General features: G+C 37.6%; 1 protein-coding gene across 1 annotated transcript in view; it reads left to right on the top strand.

Annotated features, from left to right (window-relative positions):
* The window catches only part of PTGER2 (prostaglandin E receptor 2), a 35,501-nt gene extending 24,710 nt beyond the window's left edge, over positions 1 to 10,791 (top strand). The window contains exon 2 of the mRNA XM_057488465.1: positions 10,084 to 10,791. Within this exon, the coding sequence (XP_057344448.1) occupies positions 10,084 to 10,155 (72 nt within the window). The 3' untranslated portion in view covers positions 10,156 to 10,791. The remainder of the gene's footprint in view (positions 1 to 10,083) is intronic.
* The last annotated feature ends 2,056 nt before the right edge of the window (positions 10,792 to 12,847 follow it).

Here is a 12,847-nt window from a genome sequence, read left to right as displayed (position 1 = left end):
AACAAAAGGAGATAGCCATGTATACTGGTCTGGAAATCAACTGAAGCCTTATTTTTAAGAAAGACTACTGGAGTGAGAAAAGTATTTTTAAAAGCTCTTTTAATAGTTCTGAGGGTAAGGCCATGTCTTCAAATTTAATGTAAGCTGCGATGGGTCTACACAGCTATTATAAAGAAAGAGTAAATGTAGCAATTCTGAGTAGTTACAAATGTTGCTAAAATATCAGGAAAGAGCAAATTTTAACAAAATACAAAAGATTGGACAAAGTATGGCTCCCAAGGCTGTCCATGTTTACCTTTCTGCTACCACAGGATTTGTCTTTAGTCCTTTATCAACATCTCTTTATCCACTCCAGAGCACTTTTCCTAGATCAGACTGTCCCCTCCAGCTGCCCCGGGTCCTGTCACCTTTGCTGCACACACTGTCTTTCCCCTTTCACCAGGCTCTAGATCTATCCAGGCTGTTACAGCTTTGTCAGGCTGCTAGGGTTTGCTTAGCCAAATTATGTGACCTCTCTGACTCTGTGATCTCATCTATAAGACAAGGATATTAAAGTTATCCACCTCCTCAATTATTTTGAGGATTTAATGAGTAAATGCTTGCAGGATGTTCAGCACAGTGCCTGGACATGTTAAATGTTAATAAGGTTAGGGCTTATTAGAGGTCCACAGTGGGCCCTCCAACCTCTTCCCACACAGTTGGCTCAAACAGCTCATTCTTTGCAGGGGCCATAACTCTGGGTAACTGTCAAGAACAATGACAATAATAAGCATGTGGGATGAGTTTGTATTTCAGAAAATGCAATGAAGACTAGCACACATGGGACAACGTAGAGGAATGTGTGAGCATAAAGCAGGAGCCCAAGAGAGTGAGAAAGACAAAGGAACACAAAACCTGGCCCAGTCCCCTCAGTGGAGCCCAGGGGAAGGTGGGGAGGGACTAGCACCTGAAACATAATTCAAATAGGACATGTGTGTTGGGAAACACCACCCTATCACAACATTGAAACTGAGAGGATTTCATTTATACATATCCTCTGAAAATCTCCAAGACGAGTGCAAGCCAGGTGCCACAGATGACCTTTCATCTTCCTGAAACCAGCACCCAACACTTCTCTGGGCAAAACAATTCTGATTTCAGCTGTTCCTCAAGTGACACCTCACCACTCTGGTGCCCTCCTCCTGACCTTATCGAAGTCACTGATGCCCATCTTAATATGTTGGGCCAGAACCAAACATCAATAAATAATTATAAACCATTCTTATGGGTACAAAGGGCTGATATGTCAGATGTTGACTTAATCTGGACATCACACTTCCATAATGCAAACTTAGATTACCAAGCTTCATTAGCAATGAGGTCATACCTGTACAACCTTCAACAAATGAAAAAAGCAACTACATTCCACTTGACAGAGAGGAAAACTGGGCCTGCAGGAGCAAATGAGTTGCTCACTAAGGGCACCCACATAAGATATCCTTATGATGGTTGTGCTGATCTTGCCATCTGAGACCACACATCACTTGGTTTCTCAATAGTCACTTACCTGTAAACTCTTGAATCAACTCAGTAGACTAGGGATGGGGAGCTTTGAACTTATTAGTGGAACCTGATCTTGTGTGTTAACAGCCTGACCCTTGAGATGATGCAGAACTGGATGCCAGAGCTGGAACCCAGAGAATAAATTCTCCCTTGAAAATGGAATTCACTACTTTAAATTTTCCAATGATATTTTTGTTAGAATTAACTGGCCGGTACTCATCTCAGTCCTAAGAGTGTGCCTGACATGGTGAATTAAACATTTAAAAATTCAACAGCTGCACAATTGAACCTTTGAAGACATAGTTGAGACTATCTTTCAGCTCTTAGAAATCTTCTCCATGTAATGCACATTGTGAAGAGCTGAGAGGAACAAGCCAAAAAGCCCTAGACTTTTGAAAACTCAACATTAATTTTTTATGTTTTTCAAAACAAATGTCCTCATGTTACTTGTAAAACGAAAGGCACAAAAAAAACAAAACACAGCGGGTTGCATACTGTGGTGTACTACTCTTTGGCCTGTGAAAATAAATCTTTCTGATGTGAATAATAATTTCTTTATTCTTCTGATAAAAGAAGAGCAAACTTAACTATAAACTAGAGATCTTTATTCCCTTTACTACCTATTGTGGTGACTGGGAATTGGTCACTGACTTCTGAGAGGAAATACCAGCTCAGATGTTCAATATTTCCAGGAAATGCCAGTTTGGAAAACTAAGGAAGGTGCAAAGTCAGGTTCCTGTCTTCCTTCTACAGAGTTATAGTGAATCACAATGGTTGCAAAGTAATACTAAGTGAGGAAATACAATTGTCCTGTGTTATGAGGATTAAAGATCTTTTAAATTAATATCTTGCCTCTGGTTTATTCACTTGAGCATGTTAAAAATACTACTATTTAGAATCCTTTGTAATAGGAATTTTGGATTAGGAGACGAATCACATGAAGGGGGAAAAAAAACTGATAGCTTTATTTTTAAACCAACACACTGAAAAGTTAAGTAAGAGTGGTGAAACTGGGGATTGGAATGCAGACGTCTATTGGTGACGACTTGCTCCCCGTCATGTCCCCATCCTTAGTCCCTCCCCTTCTCTCCCCTGCTCCTTGACTCCAGCCGCCCAACCCAGCACAGTGTGCTTGGTGCACACCAGCAAGCTCCCATTTCAGGGTCACTTGTCCAGTTGCTGTCTCCGCCTGGAATAAAAGCTCGTCCCCCAGACAGCCATGGCTTACTTTTTCCTTCCACACTTCCTTCAGAATTTTACTCTAGTGACTCTTTCTCTTTGAGGCCTTCACTGACCAGCCTTCTTAAGTTTGCACCCCACCCCCGGACCCCCATTCCCTTTACCCTACTCTATCACTTTCCAGTATGAATGACCTTAAACCCACCTCAAGGCTGAAGTATTTATAACATTCATGGTCTCTCTCCTTGCACCAGAACATGAGTTTCAGGAAGGAGAACAGAGTAATTGTCTGTTTTGCTTTGATGCCTATGTTATGGTATCTTACAGCAGCCAGACATCCCATATACTTGGAATTGTTTCTTATAGATTTCAGGGCCTTCCATTTTTTTAATTTACTCAGTACATTATTCTTAACATACTTTGAAAAAGATTCTATAGTATGTTTTGGTTGTTTTATATATGAATCTTATTTAACCTTTAAAATAACTCTCCCCATTTTACAGATGGCAAAATAGATGTTCAAAGCAACTAGCTCAAGATCACACAATATTTAAGGAAAAGTAAAATAAATAAATAAATAAACCATTGTCTGATTTCAAGTCCAGGGATTGGTCTACTGATCCGTCAGAAATGGAAACCTATAGTCACCCTCTATTCCTGACAATATTTCATTGGAATGAAAGCTCCATGGGCATGGACCTTGTCTATCTTTATCACCACCATATTTGCTATACCTAGGGTGGTGTCTGGTATATAGTAGATGCCTATGTGTATATATATATGCATATATATATATATAGTTGAATGAATGAATGAAAGGCTAATGTCAAGGATGCAATCTCTAATCATCTCTGAAAGACTTCAAATAGTTCATCTTCCTACTCCTCTTTCTCTCCCCTCCTGTTTGAACAGCTCAATCCTAAACCCATTAGGCGGGGCAGAGAACTGGAGGCTTCTGCAGTGGGCAATGTGAGAGCCGGAGCAGGGTAGAGATGTGTTGGCATAGGGGCGGCACCACTGGGATATGGTGCCCCAGTGGACTGAGGGGCGTGTCCTCAGAGAAAGTCAACCTGGATTGGGGCATCAGAGTCCAAAGTGGCTGAGGAGGTGATATCCACACAGTGGGAGTGAAGGTGTGAGGAGTCACAAGCCAAACAGGGTGAGAGAGGATAACCTGGCCTCAGGGTGAAGGAGCCCGAACAGAATAAGAAGTAAAGAGAGTGTCCATCCAGAGGGACAGCCTGCATGGGTTATCCGAGCCCACGGGGAACGATGAGGCTATCCACACAGGCGGGGAACTGGCGCAGGGAGTCAGAACCCGAGTGGGAGGGTAGGGCATTGCAAGGAGACGGCCCAGTGACAGGGTTTAGGACCTGAGCAGGGCAGGCGTGTGCTGGCTGAGGGTGCCAGTGTGGGCTGCCAGAGCCCAAACAGAGTGAGGATGGCATCCACATGGGGAAGCATGGGGCTCAGACTGGCGAGTGAAAGCTTGAGCAGAAAGAAGGAAGTGTGGGGAGAGCGTGATGGTTATAAACAGAAGGATTTATCAAACAAGCAAATATATTAAGCATAATGGAAATCAGGTTTGTCACTGTTAAGAGAAATAGAACAAGAAAAGTAGAATGAACACTAGTGTTAGATTGGAATTGGAGGTATTGGTATGAACTTACATTTTTCAACATATACAGATAAATATAGTTGTGTTTGTGTGTGTAAGTTCTCTAGTTTTGTGCACTGAGACTTGGATTAGCAACTGCCTTCCCCATCTAGCAGCAATGAGTATACCTATCTCATGGATCTTGATTTTTAAATGCCACTTCCCTTTAAAGGAACTAGGCATCTTTGGAGAAAAGTGGGATTCCAGGCCAGGAACAGAGAAATTATAAGACAAACCAGGAACATCTTATTGCTCAAGGAAATAAGGAAATGCTCAAGAAAAGAGTGACCCTAAACAGGATATTTATACAGTTTCAAAATACCTCTAATAAAATAACTATTAATTATAAAAGAGAAAGAGTAAGGGTAACTTTACAGTGGTATATCCTGTAATACATTAATTTAATCAGAGGATCAAACTAAACATCATCAAGAATGGAACCAATTTGAATTGTGAGCCAGAAGATAGGATGTAATAAGAACATTGTGTCACTTTGGTGATATTTCTTCCTATCAGAGTTTCATAACCTGAATCCAATCATAATGAAACACTGGACTAACCCAAATTGAACGGTATTCTACAAAATGACTGGTTTGTAATCTTCTAAAGAGTCAGGATCAAAGAAAATCAACAAAGAGTGAGGCGCTCTCCTAGAATGGCAAAAACTAAAGGGACGGAACCATTAACTGTAGCACATGATCCTGAGCTAGCTCCTGTTGCTGTAAAGACCTCTATTGGGACAACTAGCGAACTTAAATGGGTTTTGAGGAATAAATGGTAGTAATGCATCAATGTTAACTTCTTGATTTTGGTTATTATACTGTGGTTACGTAGGAGAATGTCTTTGGAAGCACACCAAAATATTCAGGGGTGATGATACATCACATCTGAAACGTAATCTCAAATAATTCAAGGAAAAAAAGTTATGTGCACTGTGTGTCCAGTGATTCTGGAGTTAATGATTGTTCCCACATTTTAAAAATTAAAAACTGAAACAGCAGGCACTCTCCCTACAAAAGGAAGAAAACCAAAAAGTTCATATTTTTTTGTACATAGGGAGAAATTAACAAGGTAAACTAAAATCAGAATCTAATTTCAATCACTCTGATTCATTTTTCCTCATTATTTTGTTTTTGAGCTTTGACTGAATGGGTGTCTATGAAACGAAAACAAAACTAAACAGTAATGATAGATACCTTACTGGCTAGGGAATAAGATGGTCCAGGAAGCTGCTCCTAATAAGTGTTGCTATCTTAATCTTTCTTATATTTTCAACCTGCTCACCAAAACACATTGGGCTAAGCATTAATATGATGCTAACGGTGTGGCTTAAAGAATTTATATATCTATCACCATGTTCCCATTAGGAAAACAAAATCAAACAAATTTACAATTATGAATTGTTATTTAAATTTTCATGAGTTATTTTCGGGAAAATAGAGTTATTTCAGCATCAACTTAGTGATAACTTCAGATATGTTAGAAGAAAATTATCCTAACCAAAATAAAACATGGTTTAACCACCAGAGAGGCCCAACATTATACCACGATTCCTTGAATTTCTGGGCTTTTGCAGCTTCCTCGGAATTACAAGTTCATTCTTAACTATAAAATAGACTTATTTGAACCTTCTTTTTTTAAATTTTTAATTGAAGTAGGGTTGACATCTAATATATTAGTTTTTACTTCAAATTTCTCGTGTCTCCATTTGCTCTGCACAGATACAGCCTAGTTTTGAATCTCACAAGTGCAGAGTAATTATTCTTAAAGGTAAATTTCCATAAGACCTTGTCCTCAAGGGAAAGCTGCTCACTTTTCCTGTCGATCATAAATCTATGCTAAACAGTATGGAAGGATTGTGTTTACTCTGGAGACTATGTAACAGGATGCCCAGGTGAGGGAGCAGGTTGTCAGGAAATTAGTCAGAACTGCCTCGCTGTGTTTAGCGCTCGCCCCTCCCCGGCCCATCCTCCACCCTGCTGCCAGGGGGTATTGGCCTTGGAGGCAGAACAACACAGCGGTTGGCATAAAGCTTGGACTTTGAAGTTGGACTTTCAAACCCCACCTTTGCCACTTACTTTGTAACCCTGGGCAAGTTAACTAGCCTTTCTAAGCCTCTTTTTTCACCGCAATCAGGTGGGCAGTACTTGCCCTCCTCACGGAATTTCTGAAAGAATCAAATGATATGTCTCATAAAATACTTAGAGCAATGTCTGACACATTAAGTGCTTTTGTAAATTGCCTGTAATTATCATTATTGCTTTTTTTTAATGAAAATCTGATCGTGTTATTAGGAGCCCATATTTATAGAGCATTGACTTCCAACCCCGTGCTGTTCAAACGTGCTGTTCATTACTGACCTCCTGTTCCTCTCATGACATTAACGAAAAACAAACTAATTCAACATATTGACCAATAATATGGTCAGTAATATGGTTGTAACCCTTTGTTAAAACAGGTTAGAGCAGCTGCAACTAACCCTGCCTATGCTTTTTCTCTGAAACTATATGTCCTTCTCAGCACATACCTTTAAAATACTTTCTTTTAATTTATGAAAAGGAACTTATCCCATTCCATATCAACTGTAGTTTGAGATCCTAATTATAAGATAATATACATCACACCAATACCTGTGTAATTATACCATGATCTAAATTTATAAAAGAAATTGAATACAGGTAGGAAAATATGCTTGAGATTGGTTGTTTATCCCCCTGCAAATAATCTTATAAATGTTATCCAACTTTTAAGAAAACAAAAACATTCAACACTGGGTCAGTCAGATGTATCTCTGAGAATCTATTATATCATCTTTTCACTCAGCAAGAGCTTTAAATAAGGAAGCCCAGTTTGGTCAGTCACAAAATTATATATTCCTGGAAGATTTTGAGAGTATAAATTATATCTCAGAAATAGTGGTGTTATACTTAAATACATTATTATACATGAAATTTTCTCAAGACAAATTGAAATAAAACTGACATCTGATAGGCATCTACATTTCTTATGCTAATGAACAATATGCCCCATGTTAAAACTGGAAGCTATAGCTTGAGTTTCCTAAGAATTCAAGATAAAAAAAATCTCAAAATAGTGACATAAATAATAAACTAGGCCAGATGTCATATATGAAAACTTTTCAGTAGTCTTCCACTTTAAGTCTTTATCCAAAAGTTTTCTTTTGCATTCAGACAATTTATTTTAAGTGAATAATTCTTAACCAAGAGTCAGGGACAACATGGGCATCTAGCTTTGGCTGAAAAATAAACCCAAAAGAGAAATTAGCAAATACACACGTAAGATGAGAACTTGTACTTTCATTGTGAAGAGATCATTATGACTGTATATTTGTTTCCAAACATCAATAAATAAAAAATATTCTTCTCCCCAGAAATGGAAGTGTTGATTAAAAGGATTCTTCTTTGGACTTTTCTTTGGAAAGTCCTGTGAAAATCAAACATACTTGTAGAAATATGCTGTTTTTATTTTTGGTAACCCATGTGCTTTGGAAAAGGATCTGGGCAAAGTTACAATGGTCAATCACATATGCAACACAATAATTTGTGTAATTATATATATATTTTAATTTGTTATTATTTTTGCCTGTCTATTGTGATGATGATGTGGTAGACATTGGCTATCTAATATAAATAAGGAAAGAAAAACTTAACTGTCGACTGGGAGAGACTCTGGAAAATATAATGGACAGTGTCCCATGTTGGAGCATAAGAAATATTTTTCAAATGAACCTTTAATTGACTTTCATTAAAAAATTCTAAATTTGGCCTGGTGAAGGTATTCAGCATACAGTCAAGATGATAAAATATACATAAAATACTTCCTGACTACCTAGCAAGACAACACTTGTGGTGGCTCTTTATTGTCAATGTAGTTATGCTGGAAATTTATTTCCCAGAGTCCCTTCACTGGGTTCACGTTGGCCACAAGAGAAATTTTTGCCCGATTTTGAAGGCGGAAGTGAAGCGGAAGCCTTGTTTAAGCTTAGAAAGCTGGTGTTAGGTCAGCACGTTGCGGCTCATGCACATTGTTGCAGATTCAGCTGCTCACTTCGTTAGTATGGGAAGGCAGTGGCTGGGCCCCCAGTTTTCCACCTCCAGGAGGAGGTGATCTCCGTGGGGCAGAAGCCGGGCCCACTGTACCTCCAATAGGAGCTAGATTTTCTCCTTCAGCTTGTTTGAATCCTGGGCCAGGTTTATGTGCTGCTCCAAGAGTGTACCACTCACATCATTGAAGAGGTGGTGGGAACCCGATCAAAGATATCCCAGGTATCTATCCTGAATATCCTAGACTGACAAAAGAGGTCCTAGAAAAGAGGCAATACTGTTACTTGGATTTATTTGGCCTATTGCTCCCTTTGGGAATATTTTTAACTTCATACTATAAACAGGTTTATAAGGATAAGCCTACCAACTTTCCCAAGAAGTCTGGGTTTGGGCCAAGGAAAACAAATGGTACAAAGATGGAGGCTCATTCTAAAAAGGTCTTTGTAGAGCTGACAGTGTAAAGAGGTAGCTGGAATCCATGGTTTGGACAAGCTGTTCCCAGAACAGTACAGGTTGTTTCATTATTCAAAATGAGGGGAGGGGGCTATTTTATTTTATTTTATTTTATTTTAATTTAATTTAATTATTTTATTTTAAAAAACAAGGCCAGTTGACATGAACAAGGAGGAAACCCTAACACTGCCCTACCCCATGGGACTGGCAGCCTGACCCGATGCCACTGAGACAAGAAACAGTAACAAGTATGAAGGACAGAAACACATTATTTGTAAATAATGATTACCTATCATTCTTGAGGAGGTGGTGGGAGCCTGATAAAAGGTATCCCAGGTATCTATCCTGGATATCCTAGACTGATAAAACGGATCCTAGAAAAAAGGTAATACTGTTACTAAGATTTATTTGGCTTATTGCTCCTTCCAGGGATATTTTTCACTTCATTGGAAAATCCAATAGGTGCTTTAGGCAAATTATTAGAATAATTTTTTCAAAGTTCAGCAAGTTTGCTTGAAAAATCAATTTGGAAAAATGTAAAGTGTTCCTATATATATGAACAATGACAAATGAGGAAATATCATTTTTTAAAATTCTGTCCCATGAACAACAAAAACTATAAGGTATCTCAGCATAAATCAGAAAGATATAAAAATCCTTTATGGAGATAGTACTACAGTACTTAATTGAAAGTCATAAAACACTGGCCAAGTGTACAGATATATTATGTTCATGAATGGGAAGACTTAATAATGTACAGATATTAATTCCTCCAAATGTGTCTATAAATGCCATGCAATTCTGATCAATACTTCTTGAAGGATTTGTGGTGTGTAGACCTTAATAAAGTTATTTTGAAATTCATTTGGGAGAAAAAGAGCAAGACTAACCAAGTGTATTAGTTTCCTATTGCTGTTGTAACAAATTACTACAAATTAGCAACTTAAAACAACACAAATCTATTATCACACTATTCTGGAGGTTAGAAGTTCAAGAGTCTTAGAAGACTAAAAAGGTGTCAGCAGCGCTGTGTTCCTTCAAGAGGTGCTAAGGGGGAAATCCATCCCTTGCCTTTTCTGTTTCTAGAGACTGTCTGCTTTCCTTGGCTCATGGCTATATCACTCTGACCCGTGCTTCCATTATCTTATCTCCTTCTCTGATTCTGACCTTCTTGCCTTCCTCTTAAAGGACGCTTGTGATTACATTGAGGCCACCTGGGTAATACAGGACCATTTCTCCATCTCAGGATCATTGACTTAATCACCTCTGCAAAGTCCCATTCACCAGGTAAGGTGAAAGGTTCCAGAAATTAGGATGTGGTCATTGGGGTCAGTGTCGGGGGCATTATTTTGTCTATCACACCAAGGTAATTTTGTAGAAGAACCAGGACAGAGGATTTGCCATACCAGATACTAAGACTTATAATTAAAGCTATGGAAACTAAAATCAGGTGGGAAGGGAGAAGAACCCCAAATAGTCTATTATATGTGATAAGTTGGTATATAATCAAGGTAGTATTGCAAATTAGGAGGGAAAGCCAATAAACACTATTAAGACAATTAGCTATCCATGTAGGGAAAAAAAGTAACTAGGTCCCTACCCTACCATATATATATAAATAAATTCCAGATAAATTGTATGGACCTAAAAATGAGGAAAATATAAAAATTGAGGCAAATAATTTTATGACTTCAGAAAGAGATTTAAATAGACCCAAAAGGCACAAATCATATACATTAAAATGTAATACTCCTACACAACAAAAGACACTATGAATAAAGTAAAAAGACAAACCACAATCCCTAATAGGCCTTTGCCATCATGTAACAAAAAAAGCACTAGTACTGAGAATATAGAAACAATTTCTATACCTCTATAAGAAAGTTTGATTATATAAAAATTAACTCAAATGGACCAAAACCTCAATAGAAGAGCTAAAACCATAAAATCTTGGAAAAAAATAGGTATAAGTCTTCATGGCCTTAGATATAACAATGGTTTCTTAGATAAGACATCAAAAGCACAAGCAACAAAAGAAAAAAATAGATAAATTGGACTTCATCAAGATTAAAAAGTTCTGTGCATCAAATGACAATTATCGAGAAAGTGAAAAGAACCTATACAATGGGAGAAATATTTGCAAATCATATATCTGATAAGCATCTAATATCCTGAATATATAAAGAGCTGTGACAACTGAACAAAAAGACAAACACTTCATTTTTCATTTTAAAAATGGGCAAAGGACTTGAATAGATGTTTCTCCAAAGAAGATATAAAAACTGCCAACAAGTGTGTGAAAAGATGCTCAACATCATTAACCATTAGGAAAATGCAACTCAAAACCATAATGAGATATGCTCACACCCACTGTAATGGCTACAATAATAATAATAATACTTAATGGAATATAGTAAGTGTTGGTAAAGATGTAGAGAAATTGGAAACTTCATACATTGCTGGTAGGAGTATAAAGTGGTGCAGCTATTGTGGAAGATATTTTGGGTGTTTCTCATAAAGCTAAACAGAATTCCCATATGACCCAACAATTACACTCCTAGGAATATACCCCAGAATTGAAAACAAGGACTCAAACAGATACCTTATGCCAATATTCATAGCAGCACTATTCACAATAGCCCAAAAGGTGGAAACAATCCAAATTTCTGCTAACTGGTGAATGAATAAACATGATGTGGTATATATACATACAAATCAAAACAATTCAGTCATAGAAAAGGGATGAAGTACTGATCCTGCTACAACATAGATGAACCTTAAAACAGTATGCCAAGGGAAAGAAGTCGGTCACAAAATGTCACATATTATATAGTTCCATTCATATGAAATATCCAGAGGGAGCAAATTCATGTAGGCATAAAGCAGATTAGTGGTTGCCAGGGCCTGGAGTTGGAGAATAGGGAGTGACTGCTTAATGGGATGGGGTGACTTTTGGAGGGATGAGATATTCTGGAACTAGATAGTGATGACAATTCCATCATTGTGAATGTACTAAAATGTCACTTATGGTAAATTTTATGCTATGTGTATTTTTCTACAATTTAAAGAAAGCACAAATGGTACATTGTACATATTAAAATATTCTTACAGAACAAAAGACACCATAATGTAAAAAGACCATCCAAACTCTAAAAGACCTTTGCCACCCATGTGGCCAAAAAGCATAGTACCAGGAATATAAATAATAATTTCTATAGATCTGTGAAAATACAAATGACACAATGGAAAAATGGGCAAGGACATGATCAGGCAATTTATGGAAAAAAGAACCTAAATGGCCAAAAAAGTATGAAAAAATGTTCAGCGTCATCAGTCATCAGGAAAATGCAAATGAAAACACATCTTGTACCCTATTGGACAAATAATACTTTAAAAGTGTGATAATATCTGCTACTAGTGAGGATGTAAGGAAATAGACTTTCTGACACATGGCCCATAGTATGCACATTGGAGACCAATTTGATAATAGCTGATAAAGTTGAAAATCCATATATTGTTCTCACCAGCAATTGCACTTCCAGAAATATACCATAGAGATTATTACTTTGATGCAAGGAGACATGTACATATATGCTCACAATAGAATTGTTTGTTATTGCCAAAAAGGGGAGGGGAGAAAAGAACTTTAAATAGTTAAATTAACTGCAGAATAGTCTCCCATTTGTTAGAATTAATGGCTAAACTAGATCTAAATGTTTCCCTATGGATAGATCTCAAAAACAATGTTAAGTGAAAAAAAGCTGAGTTTCAGATTGACTTATAGGATAAACTGATATTTGGGTAAACTTTAAAAACATACAAAAGTGAACCAAATGTTATCAATGCAGAATCTGTAGTAGCTAAAAAATCTTAGAAGGAAAGGATACCCAATAACCTTTCAATGGTAGTTGTCTCTGGGGGATGGAAGGAGGGGAATGAAACAGCACAAAAA

This window comes from Manis pentadactyla, chromosome 11 (genome assembly GCF_030020395.1).
Source record: "Manis pentadactyla isolate mManPen7 chromosome 11, mManPen7.hap1, whole genome shotgun sequence".
Lineage (NCBI taxonomy): Eukaryota > Metazoa > Chordata > Mammalia > Pholidota > Manidae > Manis > Manis pentadactyla.
Note: the sequence above shows the minus strand (reverse complement) of the source record. Positions and strands in the feature narration are given on the sequence as shown.